This window comes from Coregonus lavaretus (genome assembly GCF_964263955.1).
Source record: "Coregonus lavaretus genome assembly, contig: HAP1_SCAFFOLD_223, whole genome shotgun sequence".
Taxonomy (NCBI): Eukaryota; Metazoa; Chordata; class Actinopteri; order Salmoniformes; family Salmonidae; genus Coregonus; species Coregonus lavaretus.
In genome coordinates this window covers 697268-716100 of record NW_028163486.1, presented here as the reverse complement: position 1 = coordinate 716100, position 18833 = coordinate 697268, and the positions used below count along the sequence as shown (strand labels likewise).

The window sequence follows — 18833 nt, the reverse complement described above, 5'->3', positions numbered from 1 at the left end:
TTGAATGGATAGTCATGATATGTACGGTGGCCTGTGGGATGAGTTTACATTATGAATGGATAGTCATGATATGTACGGTGACCTGTGGGATGAGTTTACATTTTGAATGGATAGTCATGATATGTACGGTGACCTGTGGAATGAGTTTACATTTTGAATGGATAGTCATGATATGTACGGTGACCTGTGGGATGAGTTTACATTTTGAATGGATAGTCATGATATGTACGGTGACCTGTGGAATGAGTTTACATTTTGAATGGATAGTCATGATATGTACGGTGACCTGTGGAATGAGTTTACATTTTGAATGGATAGTCATGATATGTACGGTGACCTGTGGGATGAGATTACATTTTGAATGGATAGTCATGATATGTACGGTGGCCTGTGGAATGAGTTTACATTTTGAATGGATAGTCATGATATGTACGGTGACCTGTGGGATGAGTTTACATTTTGAATGGATGGTCATGATATGTACGGTGGCATGTGGGATGAGTTTACATTATGAATGGATAGTCATGATATGTACGGTGACCTGTGGAATGAGTTTACATTTTGAATGGATAGTCATGATATGTACGGTGACCTGTGGGATGAGTTTACATTTTGAATGGATAGTCATGATATGTACGGTGACCTGTGGAATGAGTTTACATTTTGAATGGATAGTCATGATATGTACGGTGGCCTGTGGGATGAGTTTACATTATGAATGGATAGTCATGATATGTACGGTGACCTGTGGAATGAGTTTACATTTTGAATGGATAGTCATGATATGTACGGTGGCCTGTGGGATGAGTTTACATTATGAATGGATAGTCATGATATGTACGGTGACCTGTGGAATGAGTTTACATTTTGAATGGATAGTCATGATATGTACGGTGACCTGTGGGATGAGTTTACATTTTGAATGGATAGTCATGATATGTACGGTGACCTGTGGAATGAGTTTACATTTTGAATGGATAGTCATGATATGTACGGTGACCTGTGGAATGAGTTTACATTTTGAATGGATAGTCATGATATGTACGGTGACCTGTGGGATGAGTTTACATTATGAATGGATAGTCATGATATGTACGGTGACCTGTGGGATGAGTTTACATTTTGAATGGATAGTCATGATATGTACGGTGGCCTGTGGGATGAGTTTACATTATGAATGGATAGTCATGATATGTACGGTGACCTGTGGGATGAGTTTACATTTTGAATGGATAGTCATGATATGTACGGTGACCTGTGGGATGAGTTTACATTATGAATGGATAGTCATGATATGTACGGTGACCTGTGGGATGAGTTTACATTTTGAATGGATAGTCATGATATGTACGGTGACCTGTGGGATGAGTTTACATTATGAATGGATAGTCATGATATGTACGGTGACCTGTGGGATGAGTTTACATTTTGAATGGATAGTCATGATATGTACGGTGGCCTGTGGGATGAGTTTACATTATGAATGGATGGTCATGATATGTACGGTGGCCTGTGGGATGAGTTTACATTATGAATGTTTAGTCATGATATGTACGGTGACCTGTGGGATGAGTTTACATTTTGAATGGATGGTCATGATATGTACGGTGGCCTGTGGGATGAGTTTACATTATGAATGGATGGTCATGATATGTACGGTGGCCTGTGGGATGAGTTTACATTATGAATGGATAGTCATGATATGTACGGTGACCTGTGGGATGAGTTTACATTATGAATGGATAGTCATGATATGTACGGTGACCTGTGGGATGAGTTTACATTTTGAATGGATAGTCATGATATGTACGGTGACCTGTGGAATGAGTTTACATTTTGAATGGATAGTCATGATATGTACGGTGGCCTGTGGGATGAGTTTACATTATGAATGGATAGTCATGATATGTACGGTGACCTGTGGAATGAGTTTACATTTTGAATGGATAGTCATGATATGTACGGTGACCTGTGGGATGAGTTTACATTTTGAATGGATAGTCATGATATGTACGGTGACCTGTGGAATGAGTTTACATTTTGAATGGATAGTCATGATATGTACGGTGACCTGTGGAATGAGTTTACATTTTGAATGGATAGTCATGATATGTACGGTGACCTGTGGGATGAGTTTACATTATGAATGGATAGTCATGATATGTACGGTGACCTGTGGGATGAGTTTACATTTTGAATGGATAGTCATGATATGTACGGTGGCCTGTGGGATGAGTTTGCATTATGAATGGATAGTCATGATATGTACGGTGACCTGTGGGATGAGTTTACATTTTGAATGGATAGTCATGATATGTACGGTGACCTGTGGAATGAGTTTACATTTTGAATGGATAGTCATGATATGTACGGTGACCTGTGGAATGAGTTTACATTTTGAATGGATAGTCATGATATGTACGGTGACCTGTGGGATGAGTTTACATTTTGAATGGATAGTCATGATATGTACGGTGACCTGTGGAATGAGTTTACATTTTGAATGGATAGTCATGATATGTACGGTGACCTGTGGGATGAGTTTACATTATGAATGGATAGTCATGATATGTACGGTGACCTGTGGGATGAGTTTACATTTTGAATGGATAGTCATGATATGTACGGTGGCCTGTGGGATGAGTTTACATTATGAATGGATAGTCATGATATGTACGGTGACCTGTGGGATGAGTTTACATTTTGAATGGATAGTCATGATATGTACGTTGACCTGTGGGATGAGTTTACATTATGAATGGATAGTCATGATATGTACGGTGACCTGTGGAATGAGTTTACATTTTGAATGGATAGTCATGATATGTACGGTGACCTGTGGGATGAGTTTACATTTTGAATGGATAGTCATGATATGTACGGTGACCTGTGGAATGAGTTTACATTTTGAATGGATAGTCATGATATGTACGGTGACCTGTGGAATGAGTTTACATTTTGAATGGATAGTCATGATATGTACGGTGACCTGTGGGATGAGTTTACATTTTGAATGGATAGTCATGATATGTACGGTGGCCTGTGGAATGAGTTTACATTTTGAATGGATAGACATGATATGTACGGTGACCTGTGGGATGAGTTTACATTTTGAATGGATGGTCATGATATGTACGGTGGCCTGTGGGATGAGTTTACATTTTGAATGGATGGTCATGATATGTACGGTGACCTGTGGAATGAGTTTACATTTTGATTGGATAGTCATGATATGTACGGTGACCTGTGGGATGAGTTTACATTTTGAATGGATAGTCATGATATGTACGGTGACCTGTGGAATGAGTTTACATTTTGAATGGATAGTCATGATATGTACGGTGGCCTGTGGGATGAGTTTACATTATGAATGGATAGTCATGATATGTACGGTGACCTGTGGAATGAGTTTACATTTTGAATGGATAGTCATGATATGTACGGTGACCTGTGGGATGAGTTTACATTTTTTATGGATAGTCATGATATGTACGGTGACCTGTGGAATGAGTTTACATTTTGAATGGATAGTCATGATATGTACGGTGACCTGTGGAATGAGTTTACATTTTGAATGGATAGTCATGATATGTACGGTGACCTGTGGGATGAGTTTACATTATGAATGGATAGTCATGATATGTACGGTGACCTGTGGGATGAGTTTACATTTTGAATGGATAGTCATGATATGTACGGTGGCCTGTGGGATGAGTTTACATTATGAATGGATAGTCATGATATGTACGGTGACCTGTGGGATGAGTTTACATTTTGAATGGATAGTCATGATATGTACGGTGACCTGTGGAATGAGTTTACATTTTGAATGGATAGTCATGATATGTACGGTGACCTGTGGGATGAGTTTACATTTTGAATGGATAGTCATGATATGTACGGTGACCTGTGGAATGAGTTTACATTTTGAATGGATAGTCATGATATGTACGGTGACCTGTGGAATGAGTTTACATTTTGAATGGATAGTCATGATATGTACGGTGACCTGTGGGATGAGATTACATTTTGAATGGATAGTCATGATATGTACGGTGGCCTGTGGAATGAGTTTACATTTTGAATGGATAGTCATGATATGTACGGTGACCTGTGGGATGAGTTTACATTTTGAATGGATGGTCATGATATGTACGGTGGCATGTGGGATGAGTTTACATTATGAATGGATAGTCATGATATGTACGGTGACCTGTGGAATGAGTTTACATTTTGAATGGATAGTCATGATATGTACGGTGACCTGTGGGATGAGTTTACATTTTGAATGGATAGTCATGATATGTACGGTGACCTGTGGAATGAGTTTACATTTTGAATGGATAGTCATGATATGTACGGTGGCCTGTGGGATGAGTTTACATTATGAATGGATAGTCATGATATGTACGGTGACCTGTGGAATGAGTTTACATTTTGAATGGATAGTCATGATATGTACGGTGGCCTGTGGGATGAGTTTACATTATGAATGGATAGTCATGATATGTACGGTGACCTGTGGAATGAGTTTACATTTTGAATGGATAGTCATGATATGTACGGTGACCTGTGGGATGAGTTTACATTTTGAATGGATAGTCATGATATGTACGGTGACCTGTGGAATGAGTTTACATTTTGAATGGATAGTCATGATATGTACGGTGACCTGTGGAATGAGTTTACATTTTGAATGGATAGTCATGATATGTACGGTGACCTGTGGGATGAGTTTACATTATGAATGGATAGTCATGATATGTACGGTGACCTGTGGGATGAGTTTACATTTTGAATGGATAGTCATGATATGTACGGTGGCCTGTGGGATGAGTTTACATTATGAATGGATAGTCATGATATGTACGGTGACCTGTGGGATGAGTTTACATTTTGAATGGATAGTCATGATATGTACGGTGACCTGTGGAATGAGTTTACATTTTGAATGGATAGTCATGATATGTACGGTGACCTGTGGAATGAGTTTACATTTTGAATGGATAGTCATGATATGTACGGTGACCTGTGGGATGAGATTACATTTTGAATGGATAGTCATGATATGTACGGTGGCCTGTGGAATGAGTTTACATTTTGAATGGATAGTCATGATATGTACGGTGACCTGTGGGATGAGTTTACATTTTGAATGGATGGTCATGATATGTACGGTGGCATGTGGGATGAGTTTACATTATGAATGGATAGTCATGATATGTACGGTGACCTGTGGAATGAGTTTACATTTTGAATGGATAGTCATGATATGTACGGTGACCTGTGGGATGAGTTTACATTTTGAATGGATAGTCATGATATGTACGGTGACCTGTGGAATGAGTTTACATTTTGAATGGATAGTCATGATATGTACGGTGGCCTGTGGGATGAGTTTACATTATGAATGGATAGTCATGATATGTACGGTGACCTGTGGAATGAGTTTACATTTTGAATGGATAGTCATGATATGTACGGTGGCCTGTGGGATGAGTTTACATTATGAATGGATAGTCATGATATGTACGGTGACCTGTGGAATGAGTTTACATTTTGAATGGATAGTCATGATATGTACGGTGACCTGTGGGATGAGTTTACATTTTGAATGGATAGTCATGATATGTACGGTGACCTGTGGAATGAGTTTACATTTTGAATGGATAGTCATGATATGTACGGTGACCTGTGGAATGAGTTTACATTTTGAATGGATAGTCATGATATGTACGGTGACCTGTGGGATGAGTTTACATTATGAATGGATAGTCATGATATGTACGGTGACCTGTGGGATGAGTTTACATTTTGAATGGATAGTCATGATATGTACGGTGGCCTGTGGGATGAGTTTACATTATGAATGGATAGTCATGATATGTACGGTGACCTGTGGGATGAGTTTACATTTTGAATGGATAGTCATGATATGTACGGTGACCTGTGGGATGAGTTTACATTATGAATGGATAGTCATGATATGTACGGTGACCTGTGGGATGAGTTTACATTTTGAATGGATAGTCATGATATGTACGGTGACCTGTGGGATGAGTTTACATTATGAATGGATAGTCATGATATGTACGGTGACCTGTGGGATGAGTTTACATTTTGAATGGATAGTCATGATATGTACGGTGGCCTGTGGGATGAGTTTACATTATGAATGGATGGTCATGATATGTACGGTGGCCTGTGGGATGAGTTTACATTATGAATGTTTAGTCATGATATGTACGGTGACCTGTGGGATGAGTTTACATTTTGAATGGATGGTCATGATATGTACGGTGGCCTGTGGGATGAGTTTACATTATGAATGGATGGTCATGATATGTACGGTGGCCTGTGGGATGAGTTTACATTATGAATGGATAGTCATGATATGTACGGTGACCTGTGGGATGAGTTTACATTATGAATGGATAGTCATGATATGTACGGTGACCTGTGGGATGAGTTTACATTTTGAATGGATAGTCATGATATGTACGGTGACCTGTGGAATGAGTTTACATTTTGAATGGATAGTCATGATATGTACGGTGACCTGTGGAATGAGTTTACATTTTGAATGGATAGTCATGATATGTACGGTGACCTGTGGGATGAGTTTACATTATGAATGGATAGTCATGATATGTACGGTGACCTGTGGGATGAGTTTACATTTTCAATGGATAGTCATGATATGTACGGTGGCCTGTGGGATGAGTTTACATTATGAATGGATAGTCATGATATGTACGGTGACCTGTGGGATGAGTTTACATTTTGAATGGATAGTCATGATATGTACGGTGACCTGTGGGATGAGTTTACATTTTGAATGGATAGTCATGATATGTACGGTGGCCTGTGGGATGAGTTTACATTATGAATGGATGGTCATGATATGTACGGTGGCCTGTGGGATGAGTTTACATTATGAATGTTTAGTCATGATATGTACGGTGACCTGTGGGATGAGTTTACATTTTGAATGGATGGTCATGATATGTACGGTGGCCTGTGGGATGAGTTTACATTATGAATGGATGGTCATGATATGTACGGTGGCCTGTGGGATGAGTTTACATTATGAATGGATAGTCATGATATGTACGGTGACCTGTGGGATGAGTTTACATTATGAATGGATAGTCATGATATGTACGGTGACCTGTGGGATGAGTTTACATTATGAATGGATAGTCATGATATGTACGGTGACCTGTGGAATGAGTTTACATTTTGAATGGATAGTCATGATATGTACGGTGGCCTGTGGGATGAGTTTACATTATGAATGGATAGTCATGATATGTACGGTGACCTGTGGGATGAGTTTACATTATGAATGGATAGTCATGATATGTACGGTGGCCTGTGGGATGAGTTTACATTATGAATGGATAGTCATGATATGTACGGTGACCTGTGGGATGAGTTTACATTATGAATGGATAGTCATGATATGTACGGTGGCCTGTGGGATGAGTTTACATTTTGAATGGATAGTCATGATATGTACGGTGACCTGTGCTGTGCCAGCTGGACATCTACTGATGTCGAGTGTACATTCCCCTAACCTAACCCTCTACCAAGGTCTACACACAGCTAGCCCACTTGTAGCTGTGTGTGTGTGCTGTGTGTGTGTGTGTGTGTGTGTGTGCTGTGTGTGTGTGTGTGTGTGTGTGTGCTGTGTGTGTGTGTGACCTGAGCCCTAGGACCATGCCTCAGGACTACCTGGCCTGACGACTCCTTGCTGTCCCCAGTCCCCCTGGTCGTGCTGCTGCTCCAGTTTCCACTCTTCTGCCTGCGGCTATGGAACCCTGACCTGTTCACCGGATGTGTAACCTTGTCCCAGACCTGCTGTTTTCAACTCTCTCTCTCTCTCTCTCTACCGCACCTGCTATTTCAACCTCTAAATGCCCGGCTATGAAAAGCCAAGTGACATTTACCCCTGATGTACTGACCTGTTGCACCCTCTGCAACCACTGTGATTATTGTTTAACCCTGCTGGTCATCTATGAATGTTTTAACATCTTTGAGAAAAATCTGGCTTTAATGGCCATGTACTCTTATAATCTCCACCGGCACAGCCAGAAGAGGACTGGCCACCCCTCAGAGCCTGGTTCCTCTCTAGGTTTCTTCCTAGGTTTCTGCCTTTCTGGGAGTTTTTCCTAGCCACTGTGCTTCTACAACAGCATTGCTTGCTGTTTGGAGTTTTAGGCTGGGTTTTCTGTATAGCACTTTGTGACATCTGCTGATGTAAAAAGGGCTTCATAAATACATTTGATTGATTGATTGACTGTGTGTGTGCGTGCATGCATGCTGTGTGTCTGTGTGTGGGCACGCTCAGTGCACCAATGGGTCTTGAAAGAAACATAGAAACCCAACTGGTGATTACCTTTTCACTTAAACCTAATCCTCTACTCATCAGACTTCCCAACGTTCTGATCAACCCCCACATCGGCATCAACACACCAGACAGCCAGGAACATGTTGCAGAGGATGTCGGCTAACGCCCTGGCTGTCCTCAACGTGCTGCCTGATGAAGTCAAGCCTAAATGACAAACAAACAGTTTTAAATGACAATCATGAAACTCACTTAGATAATACCTTTGATGATACAGTGGTAGCAATACATGGTTATAACATCTACAGAAAAGACAGATATGCCAAAGGTGGAGGTGTTGCTGTTTATATTCAGAACCACATTCCTGTAAAGCTTAGAGAGGATCTCATGTTAAATACTGTTGAGGTAATATGGCTACAGGTTCATCTGCCTCACCTAAAGCCCATTCTGGTGGGAAGCTGCTATAGACCACCAAGTGCTAACAGTCAGTATCTGGATAGCATGTGTGAAATGCTTGATAATGTATGTGATATCAACATATTTTCTGGGTGACCTAAATATGAACTGGCTTTCATCAAGCTGCCCACTCAAAAAAAAGCTTCAAACTGTAACTAGTGCCTGCAACCTGGTTCAGGTTATCAGTCAACCTACCAGGGTAGTTAAAAACAGCACAGGACTTAAATCAACATGTATTGATCACATCTTTACTAATGCTGCAGAAATCTGCTTTAAAGCAGTATCCAAATCCATTGGCTGTAGTGATCACAATATAGTAGCCATATCTAGGAAAACCAAAGTTCCAAACGCTGGGCCTAATATAGCGTATAGGAGGTCATACAAGACGTTTTGTAGTGATTCCTGTGTTGTTGATGTAAAGAATATTTGCTGGTCTGTGGTTTGTAATGAGGAGCAAACAGGCGCTGATTTAAAACATGTAGGAATTGAAAAATTGTATGTTTGCGAGGGATGAGGCAAAATAATGGCAAATAAGTCTGGCTGCACAACCGATTAGAAAACATACTGCAAATTGAGAAATAAATCATGTGACTAAACTGAATAAAACGAAGAAGAAACTACACTATGAAACAAAGATAAATTATATAAAGAATGACAGTAAAAAGCTTTGGAGCAACTTCAATGACATTTTGGCCAAAAAGGCAAACTCCGCTCCATCATTCATTGAATCAGGTGGCTCATTCATCACAAAACCAACTGTTAATGCCAACTACTTTAATGATTTTTTCATTGGCAAGATTAGCAAACATAGGCATGACATGCCAGCAACAAACGCTGACACCACACATCCAAGTATATCTGACCAAATTATGAAAGACAAGCATTGTAATTTTCGTAAAGTGAGTGTAACTGATGCAAGCAGTAGAATCAGATTTTAAAAACAGATCAAAATACACCTTATGGAACAGCGGGGACTGTGAAGAGACACACAGGCACAGACACATGATAAGACACGTCCTCTACACACACGTACACATGGATGTTGTATTGTAGATATGTGGTAGTAGAGTAGTGGCCTGAGGGAACACACTAAATGTGTTGTGAAATGTATTGTAATGTTTTTAAATGTGCCTCAATTTTGCCCCAGGAAGTGTAGCTGCTGGATCCATAATACAAATGCATTTTCAAGAGACCATTTTTATGATCCTTCAATAATAGTGAATTTTATGGAGACCCATTTGTGTTGATTCTTTGTGTTGTTTAGATGGTATAGCATAGGACATATACACTTTTATCAAATAAAGTACACATTATTCAAGTACACATTACTGAGGTACACATTATTCAAGTACACATTATTCAAGTACACATTACTGTACCCGTGCCGTGTACCGTCTGAAGGCAAAAAACATGTTGTGTGTTGATTGGCAACATTACACATTTTTATAATGAAACTTTCTTCCAGGCATAATGGCAAACTACAAAGAGAGGACGATACTGATAACATTTCAGACGGTACTTGGCGGGAGTTGTGTATCTGTTTTTGCAAAAAGGGGTTTTCTTAGCGACGCGGCTGAAAGTAGGCGACCGCTAGAGTCCCCTTTCAGACACAGAACAAATATCTCCTTCATTCTGTTATTTTAAGACTTATATTGGAACTTTTAATAAAGGTATATTTATATATTAGTCTATTTTTGATAAATCTTATAAATATATTTAAAATGCTGAATTTTATTGCAGTACAACAATATTTTTATTCAGGCATCTGATAACGCATCAAAATCGACGCTATCTATGTACTTAAAGGCCCATTTCCAGCTTGCAAGAAGCGAAAGTAAATAGGAATTTATTGCAACCAAAATACTCTGAAACTGGTTGATTGTACAGTAATTACGTTTTTTCATTCTGAACACACATGATGTTTGTCGCGACAGAATGCACCCAAACGTCTTTCAAAGACTTTACCCTGATTATGGTGAGTTAACTGACATGCTGCCTCTGTATTTATGCTCTATCATTGTGTCTCATTGGTTTCAACGTGCGCTGCATGCTGCTACTACAATGTCTATTCTACTGTATTGTATCTAACCAGATGTCACATTATGTCTGTCTACAGCCAGCAATCTCTGTTGGAAATGTGGGGCAGCTCGCAGTGGACCTGATTGTTTCTACGCTCAACATGTGTCGAGTCGGATACATCCACACTGACTGTCTCATCCCTATGGCAGGGAACAACCCTTATGCTACATTCGCTGAGAACGCCAACGACCTCAGTACCAATGCAGAAGGTACACTAAATATACAAAACAGTGGAGGCTGGTGGGAGGAGCTATAGGAGGACAGGCTCATTGTAATGGAATAAATGGAACAATATCAAAGATATCATAAATATGGAAACCAGATGTTTGACTCTGTTCCATTGATTCTATTCCAGCCATAACAACAATGAGCCTGGCCTCCTATAGCTCCTCCCACCAGCCTCCACTGATACAAAAGTATGTGGACACCCCTTCAAATTAGTGGATTCGGCTATTTCAGCCACACCCGTTACTGACAGATGTATAAAATCTAGCACACAGCCATGCAATCTCCATAGACAAACATTGGCAGTAGAATGGCCCGTACTGAAGAGCTCAGTGACTTTCAACCTGGCACCTTCATAGGATGCCACCTTTCCAACTAGTCAGTTCGTCAAATTTCTGCCCTGCTAGATCTTCCCTGGTCAACTGTAATTGCTGTTATTGTGAAGTGGAAACATCTAGGAGCAACAACGGCTCAACCGCGAAGTGGTAGGCCACACAAGATCACAGAACGGGACCGCTGAGTGCTGAAGCACGTAGCACATAAAAATCGCCTGTCCTCGGTTGCAACACTCACTACCGAGTTCCAAACTGCCTCTGGAAGCAACGTCAGCGCAAGAACTGTTCATCAGTAGTTTCATGAAATGGGTTTCCATGGCCGAGCAGCCGCACACAAGCCTAAGATCACCATGTGCAATGCCAAGCGTCGGCTGGAGTGGTGTAAAGCTCGCCGCCATTAGACTCTGGAGCAGTGGAAACGCGTTCTCTGGAGTGATGAATCACGCGTCACCATCTGGCAGTCCAACAGACGAATCTGATTTGGCGGATGACAGGAGAGTGCTACCTGCCCCAATGCATAGTGTCAACTGTAAAGTTTGGTGGAGGAGGAATAATGGTCTGGGGCTGTTTTTCATGGTTCGGGCTAGGCCCCTTAGTTCCGGTGAAGGCAAATCTTAACGCTACAGCATACAATGACATTCTAGACAATTCTGTGCTTCCAACTTTGTGGCAACAGTTTGGGGAAGGCCCTTTCCTGTTTCAGCATGACAATGCCCCCGTGCACAAAGCGAGGTCCATACAGAAATGTTTTCTCGACATTGGTGTGGAATAACTTGGCTGGCCTGCACAGAGCCCTGACCTCAACCCCATTGAACACCTTTGGGATGAATTGGAACGCCGACTGCGAGCCAGGCTTAATCGCCCAACATCAGTGCCCGACCTTACTAATGCTCCTGTGGCTGAATGGAAGCAAGTCCCCGTAGCAATGTTCCAACATCTAGTGGAAAGCCTTCCCAGAAGAGTGGAGGCTGTTATAGCAGCAAAGGGGGGACCAATTCCATATTAATGCCCATGATTTTGGAATGAGATGTTTGACGAGCAGGTGTCCACATACTTTTGGTCGTGTAGTGTATGTAGGGAGTGAAATAGGGTAGCTGTCTATGTAACAAACTGAAATGTTAATGATCATAATAGTCAATAGTCAATAGTCATCGCTGCAGTCACATTGACATGGAATATGATTCTCTCCTCTCTTGAACAGTGTACTCTTCTCCAGAGTTGAGGTTGGCAGTTCTTCAGATCAGAACCCCAATCATCCAGGTAACGTAACAGAGGTCAGCTTCATTTAACCCATTCTATGTGAAAGAGTTAATATACCATAAGCCTTAAAGGGGAAGCTCTTCTGGGCCTTTAACACTTACCTGGCTGTTTGTCAGGACCCCAGACAGTTTTTAGGTTCATTGTTTGACTATTTACATCTGTTTTTTTATATCAAAATGCTGAATTTCTGAAATTACCTCAAATGCATTAAAAACAGTGTATTTATTGTTACATAAATAACGATTGGTGTCTCAGCATTGAATTGCCAAATAAATGTGTTTATGTATAAAAAACAAAGACCTACTTCGTGTGCAAATGTCTTCCATATAAATCTGGTAAAAACTCTCCTTCATGGTTCTAAAATGGATAATTACAGGAGGCGAGACGAAGGAGCGTCTTACTATTGGTCTTCAAGAAAGGAAATCAGAACGAAAGGAAGTAAACAAAGATGGTAGCTAGCCAGGCTAGCAGTTAGTAGTCTCTGAAGTAAACAAAGATGGTAGCTAGCTAGGCTAGCGGTTAGTAGTCTCTGAAGTAAACAAAGATGGTAGCTAGCTAGGCTAGCGGTTAGTAGTCTCTGAAGTAAACAAAGATGGTAGCTAGCTAGGCTAGCGGTTAGTAGTCTCTGAAGTAAACAAAGATGGTAGCTAGCTAGGCTAGCGGTTAGTAGTCTGAAGGAAACAAAGATGGTAGCTAGCTAGGCTAGCGGTTAGTAGTCTCTGAAGTAAACAAAGATGGTAGCTAGCTAGGCTAGCGGTTAGTAGTCTCTGAAGTAAACAAAGATGGTAGCTAGCTAGGCTACCGGTTAGTAGTCTCTGAAGTAAACAAAGATGGTAGCTAGCTAGGCTAGCGGTTAGTAGTCTCTGAAGTAAACAAAGATGGTAGCTAGCGGTTAGTAGTCTCTGAAGTAAACAAAGATGGTAGCTAGCTAGGCTAGCGGTTAGTAGTCTCTGAAGTAAACAAAGATGGTAGCTAGCTAGGCTAGCGGTTAGTAATCTCTGAAGCAAGGCTAATAATGTTAGTCGTAGAGTAGCTGAGCGATGTTGGCCAAAATAAAGTGCATTAATGTTCCGCTCTGATACAAATACACTACACATTTCCACTCTTTTCCTGACCGCTATGGCGCTTTGTGTTAGGCATGGCTGCAGGCCGTCCCACATCCTGCTTATGGTGTCGATACGACGCCTGAAGTCACCCACAGCCTATTATGTTTGTTCTGGTTGGTACGTTGTAAAGGAGGGTGGTCACGTGTATTTGTGATTAGAGAACCACTGGTTGGAGCCCAGTAAAGGACCCTACGCAAACAGAGCAACGGAGTGTCGTATACTGACCGCTCCAAAATTGGAGCCCCACTAAAGTAGAAACAACGCTGCGTAAAGTGTGTAGCAACCTTAAGGGGACGGTGGAGGACGAGAAGCTGTTAGTTCACTGACGTTGGTTTCACATGGATATGGTTATGCTGTCCAAATCAGGGTTTTTAACTTGGGAGAGGAACAGTGCATTTTTTACTATCATATAAATCAAAGGTCCTTTCTGTTGCAGACAAAGTCCAAGAAGTTCTGTAAGCTGATGGTGTCTTGGATCAAAGCCAGTGGTTTCTCCAGAACTGTACTGCTGTCCAGCAGTCATGCTTACCAGAGGGATGATCAACAGCTACTGGGGTATAGAACAACTAGCTACCTTTTTTATATGGACAGAATTACTCTATTCAACTAGTATTTTTTACATTCCATTTGTCACATGAATATCTTGAGTGCGTGGCAGAGAGCTCTGACTGACAAATCCTACATAAAATATATAAAAAGTATTTGGATATCATTGTCCGACATGATGAAACCCTTGCTGGCAGCTCTCCGCTGCGTTACCTGCAGACTCCATCCATGCAGAAGGTGACTGGGGACAGGCTGAAGGAGATGGAGTGGCGGGAGATGGAGACAGTATCTGCCTTCCCTGGAGTTACTGACTCAGAGCAGCGCCTCTATATACCTGGAGGGGGCGCCACTAAAGGCCTCTTCACTGACAGGTACAGAACAGACCGAGGGGAATGTAGGTAGAAGTCACCTCTGAACACTGATACGGGATCAGATTTGTTTTTACCCCTATGATGGTTATGGTTAGGAGTAGGGGTAAGGGTGATCTGATTCTAGGTCTGTGGTTAGGGGGACAACTTCTCTTCTATCTTGAAAAACAGGGGATGGGATAGTGGGTGGTGATGACTTCACAATCATAGACATTACTCAACTGGCTGTATCATCTTCACACATGCACTGTGGAACTCTGAACACTAAATCTGATGTAGAGGAATATGCTTACCCTGCGCAAAAAGTTAACTTAAAGGTGCACTATGCAGAAATTGCTCCGCCATTTTCTGGTTGCTAAAATTCTAATAGTTCACCTAATTTCCCTTTGTGACTAAACAGGCAGGTACAGTGGAGAGAACCATTGGACCATCTAAACTGCTGTGAAATATATTTTCCATAACCAAAAATATTGTATTTTTCGGATGTTTGAAGCTGGTGTACCAAACAGAAAGTTAAGAGGCAAAAACTAAACCTAAGAATGGGAAGTATAGAAATAGCGCACATAGAACATATTTATAGCTTCTTAGACTTGCTTTTAATGAGTATGACAGATCTATAACTCATATTTCTATGTGAATTTGGTCAGGTCGCCCAAAAAGTAACATATTGCAGCTTTAAGGTTTTTTCCATGTTGTCTCTGTGTTCCAGCTGTGCTGAGGACATTCCTATGGCGGTGGTGCTGATCTTCTGCTCTGAAGGAGACAACATCCCAGACGCCTTCACTCTCCTCAACCACCTCAACACCTGGCTCCACCTAGTGGACGCACCTGTAAGTGCTACTGTATGAACACAGCCATATGATGTTATGGTTGCTTGTGTATGTATTTACATTTGAGTTATTTAGCAGACGCTCTTATCCAGAGCAACTTAGTCAGTGCATTCAACTATGTTCAGTAGGGAAAAAGAAGTACGTCACATCGGCACAATATATATTAAAAAATATGTATATATATTTTTTGTGACGTGCCGAATACAACCGGTGTAGACCTTACTGTGAAATGCTTACTTATGAGCCCTTAACCAACAATGCAGAGTTTTAAAAAAGTAAAGGAAAAATAGTACCACAATAAAATAACAATAACGAGGCTATATACAAGGGGGAACCAGTACCGAGTCAATGTGCAGGGGTATGGGGTAGTCGAGGTAATTGAGGTAATATGTACATGTAGGTAGAGTTATTAAAGTGACTATGCATAGATAATAAACAGAGTAGCAGCAGTGTACGGTATGTGTGTGTGGCGTCAATATGCATACAGGGAAATTCTTGAGGGAAACCTGTTTTCGTTCTTCCAGAGATTTGAGACTTGGACGGAGGTTCACCTTCCAGCAGGACAATGACCCTAAGCATACTTCTAAAGCAACACTCGAGTAGTTTAAGGGGAAACATTTAAATGTCTTGGAATGGCCTAGTCAAAGCCCAGACCTCAATCCAATTGAGAATCTGTGGTATGACTTAAAGATTGCTGTACACCAGCGGAACCCATCCAACTTGAAGGAGCTGGAGCAGTTTTGCTTTGAAGAATGGGCAAAAATCCCAGTGGCTAGATGTGCCAAGCTTATAGAGACATACCCCAAGAGACTTGCAGCTGTAATTGCTGCAAAAGGTGGCTCTACAAAGTATTTTATTGAGTTTGGGGGGGTGAATAGTTATGCACGCTTTTATTTCTTGTTTGTTTCACCAAAAATATTTTGCATCTTCAAAGTGGTAGGCATGTTGTGTAAATCAAATGATACAAACCCCCAAAAAATCTATTTTAATTCCAGGTTGTAAGGCAACGAAATTGGAAAAATGCGAAGGGGGGTGAATACTTTCGCAAGCCACTGTATATACGTACGGTCACTGTGGGGACGAGGTCGTCAATGCACTTATTAATGAAGCCGGTGACAGATGTGGTGTACTCCTCAATACTTACGTATTGAGCGCGTCACTGGTACTTCCTGTTTTGAGTTTTTGCTTGTAAGCAGGAATCAGGAGGATAGAGCTATGGTGAGGGAGAGCTTTGTACGTTTCTCTGTGTGGAGGTAATCGACATTCTTTAATTTTTTCTCTAGTTGCCTAGGTGACATGCTGGTAAAAATGAGGTAGAACACATTTCAGTTTCCCTGAATTAAAATCCCCAGCCACTAGGAGCGCCGCATCTGGGTGAGCATTTCCTGTTTGCTTATGGCCCTATACAGCTTGTTGGTGGTAGATAGACAGCTACGAAGAATATAGACTGTCTTAGTAGATAGTGGGTCTACAGCTTATCATGAGATACTCTACCTCAGGCGAGCAAAACCTCAAGACTTCCTTAGTAGTAGACCGTGCACCAGTTGTTGTTGACAGAGAAACACACCACCCCCACCCTGATCTTACCGGAGGCTGCTGTTCTGTTTTGCCGATGCACGGAAAAACCAGCTAATTGTATATTCTCCATGTCCTTGTTCAGCCATGACTCTGTGAAACACAGGATCTCAGTTTTTAATGTCCTGTTGATACATGGCTATTCCATCCTTTATAGGCCCAGACGCAGCCAAAGTGGAGGATACCAGCGTCATGGAGGCTTCTCTTTGGCAGTGGCATCCCCCCTGCTCTCTTCTAAATCACCCAGTGGCATCCCCCCTGCTCTCTTCTAAATCACCCAGTGGCATCCCCCCTGCTCTCTTCTAAATCACCCAGTGGCATCCCCCCTGCTCTCTTCTAAATCACCCAGTGGCATCCCCCTGCTCTCTTCTAAATCACCCAGTGGCATCCCCCCTGCTCTCTTCTAAATCACCCAGTGGCATCACCCCTGCTCTCTTCTAAATCACCCAGTGGCATCACCCCTGCTCTCTTCTAAATCACCCAGTGGCATCCCCCCTGCTCTCTTCTAAATCACCCAGTGGCATCCCCCCTGCTCTCTTCTAAATCACCCAGTGGCATCCCCCCTGCTCTCTTCTAAATCACCCAGTGGCATCCCCCCTGCTCTCTTCTAAATCACCCAGTGGCATCACCCCTGCTCTCTTCTAAATCACCCAGTGGCATCCCCCTGCTCTCTTCTAAATCACCCAGTGGCATCCCCCTGCTCTCTTCTAAATCACCCAGTGGCATCACCCCTGCTCTCTTCTAAATCACCCAGTGGCATCACCCCTGCTCTCTTCTAAATCACCCAGTGGCATCACCCCTGCTCTCTTCTAAATCACCCAGTGGCATCCCCCTGCTCTCTTCTAAATCACCCAGTGGCATCACCCCTGCTCTCTTCTAAATCACCCAGTGGCATCACCCCTGCTCTCTTCTAAATCACCCAGTGGCATCCCCCTGCTCTCTTCTAAATCACCCAGTGGCATCACCCCTGCTCTCTTCTAAATCACCCAGTGGCATCCCCCTGCTCTCTTCTAAATCACCCAGTGGCATCACCCCTGCTCTCTTCTAAATCACCCAGTGGCATCCCCCACCCCCCCCCACCCCCCACCCCCCTTCTAAATCTCTGTGCCCCATCCCCTCTCTCCAAAATCAGATTATAGATTGGTCTAAATGCTTAGAAAATTGATTTCCATCTTTGGTGTTATGAGTCCAGGTTTACAGTCCTGAAGTGTGCCTGGTGGTTGTCATTACCTACCCTGGTGATGACTAAATATTTACTGTATGGTTATTAAAAGAATTAAATAATCGATCTGGTGTCCAGCGTCAGTTAATGCAGTCTTTGTAGAGAATGTGTGTGTCCCTATACAGGGCACTACTATTGACCTGGTCACGCTATAGGGAATAGGGTGCAGTTTGGGACTCAGCCTGTGGTTATTCATGAATAAGCTATTGTCAGTTGGTGTTGACACCCTCCTAACCCTCATTTAAGAGAACGAGCTTGGCCAGTGGCCACTGTGTTTCGGCCAGCAATGCCGCTCATTGTAACCCGATACAGTCCTAGATTGCTGGGTTTATGGGAAAGAAACAGCATTGGAATTCACCGATGCATGCATGGTAAGTTTAGGTGTTTCCCAGATTCTGTTGCTAGGGAGATTAGTCATGGATGTGAATGTTACTAAAGCATGTGAACCCTTTAGAGGGCAGTCTGATGGTTGAAAGGGAAA

General features: G+C 42.0%; 1 protein-coding gene across 1 annotated transcript; it reads left to right on the top strand.

Moving 5' to 3' along the window:
• Positions 1-10590: 10590 nt before the first annotated feature.
• psmg2 (proteasome (prosome, macropain) assembly chaperone 2) lies at positions 10591-18416 on the top strand. Its single transcript, XM_084192949.1, has 7 exons — positions 10591-10781; positions 10923-11094; positions 12647-12705; positions 14248-14366; positions 14555-14728; positions 15435-15555; positions 17288-18416. Exons 1-7 carry the CDS (start codon positions 10722-10724, stop codon positions 17366-17368), a joined length of 786 nt encoding a protein of 261 aa, XP_084049075.1. The 5' UTR covers positions 10591-10721; the 3' UTR covers positions 17369-18416.
• The last annotated feature ends 417 nt before the right edge of the window (positions 18417-18833 follow it).

Excerpts from the sequence above, each read along its gene's own strand:
- psmg2 (XM_084192949.1), top strand. The coding sequence starts at position 10,722 with ATGATGTTTGTCGCGACAGAATGCACCCAAACGTCTTTCAAAGACTTT. Across the intron at positions 12,706-14,247 it reads TCAGAACCCCAATCATCCAG|ACAAAGTCCAAGAAGTTCTG; the intron begins GTAACGTAACAG and ends TTTCTGTTGCAG. Across the intron at positions 14,729-15,434 it reads AAAGGCCTCTTCACTGACAG|CTGTGCTGAGGACATTCCTA; the intron begins GTACAGAACAGA and ends TCTGTGTTCCAG.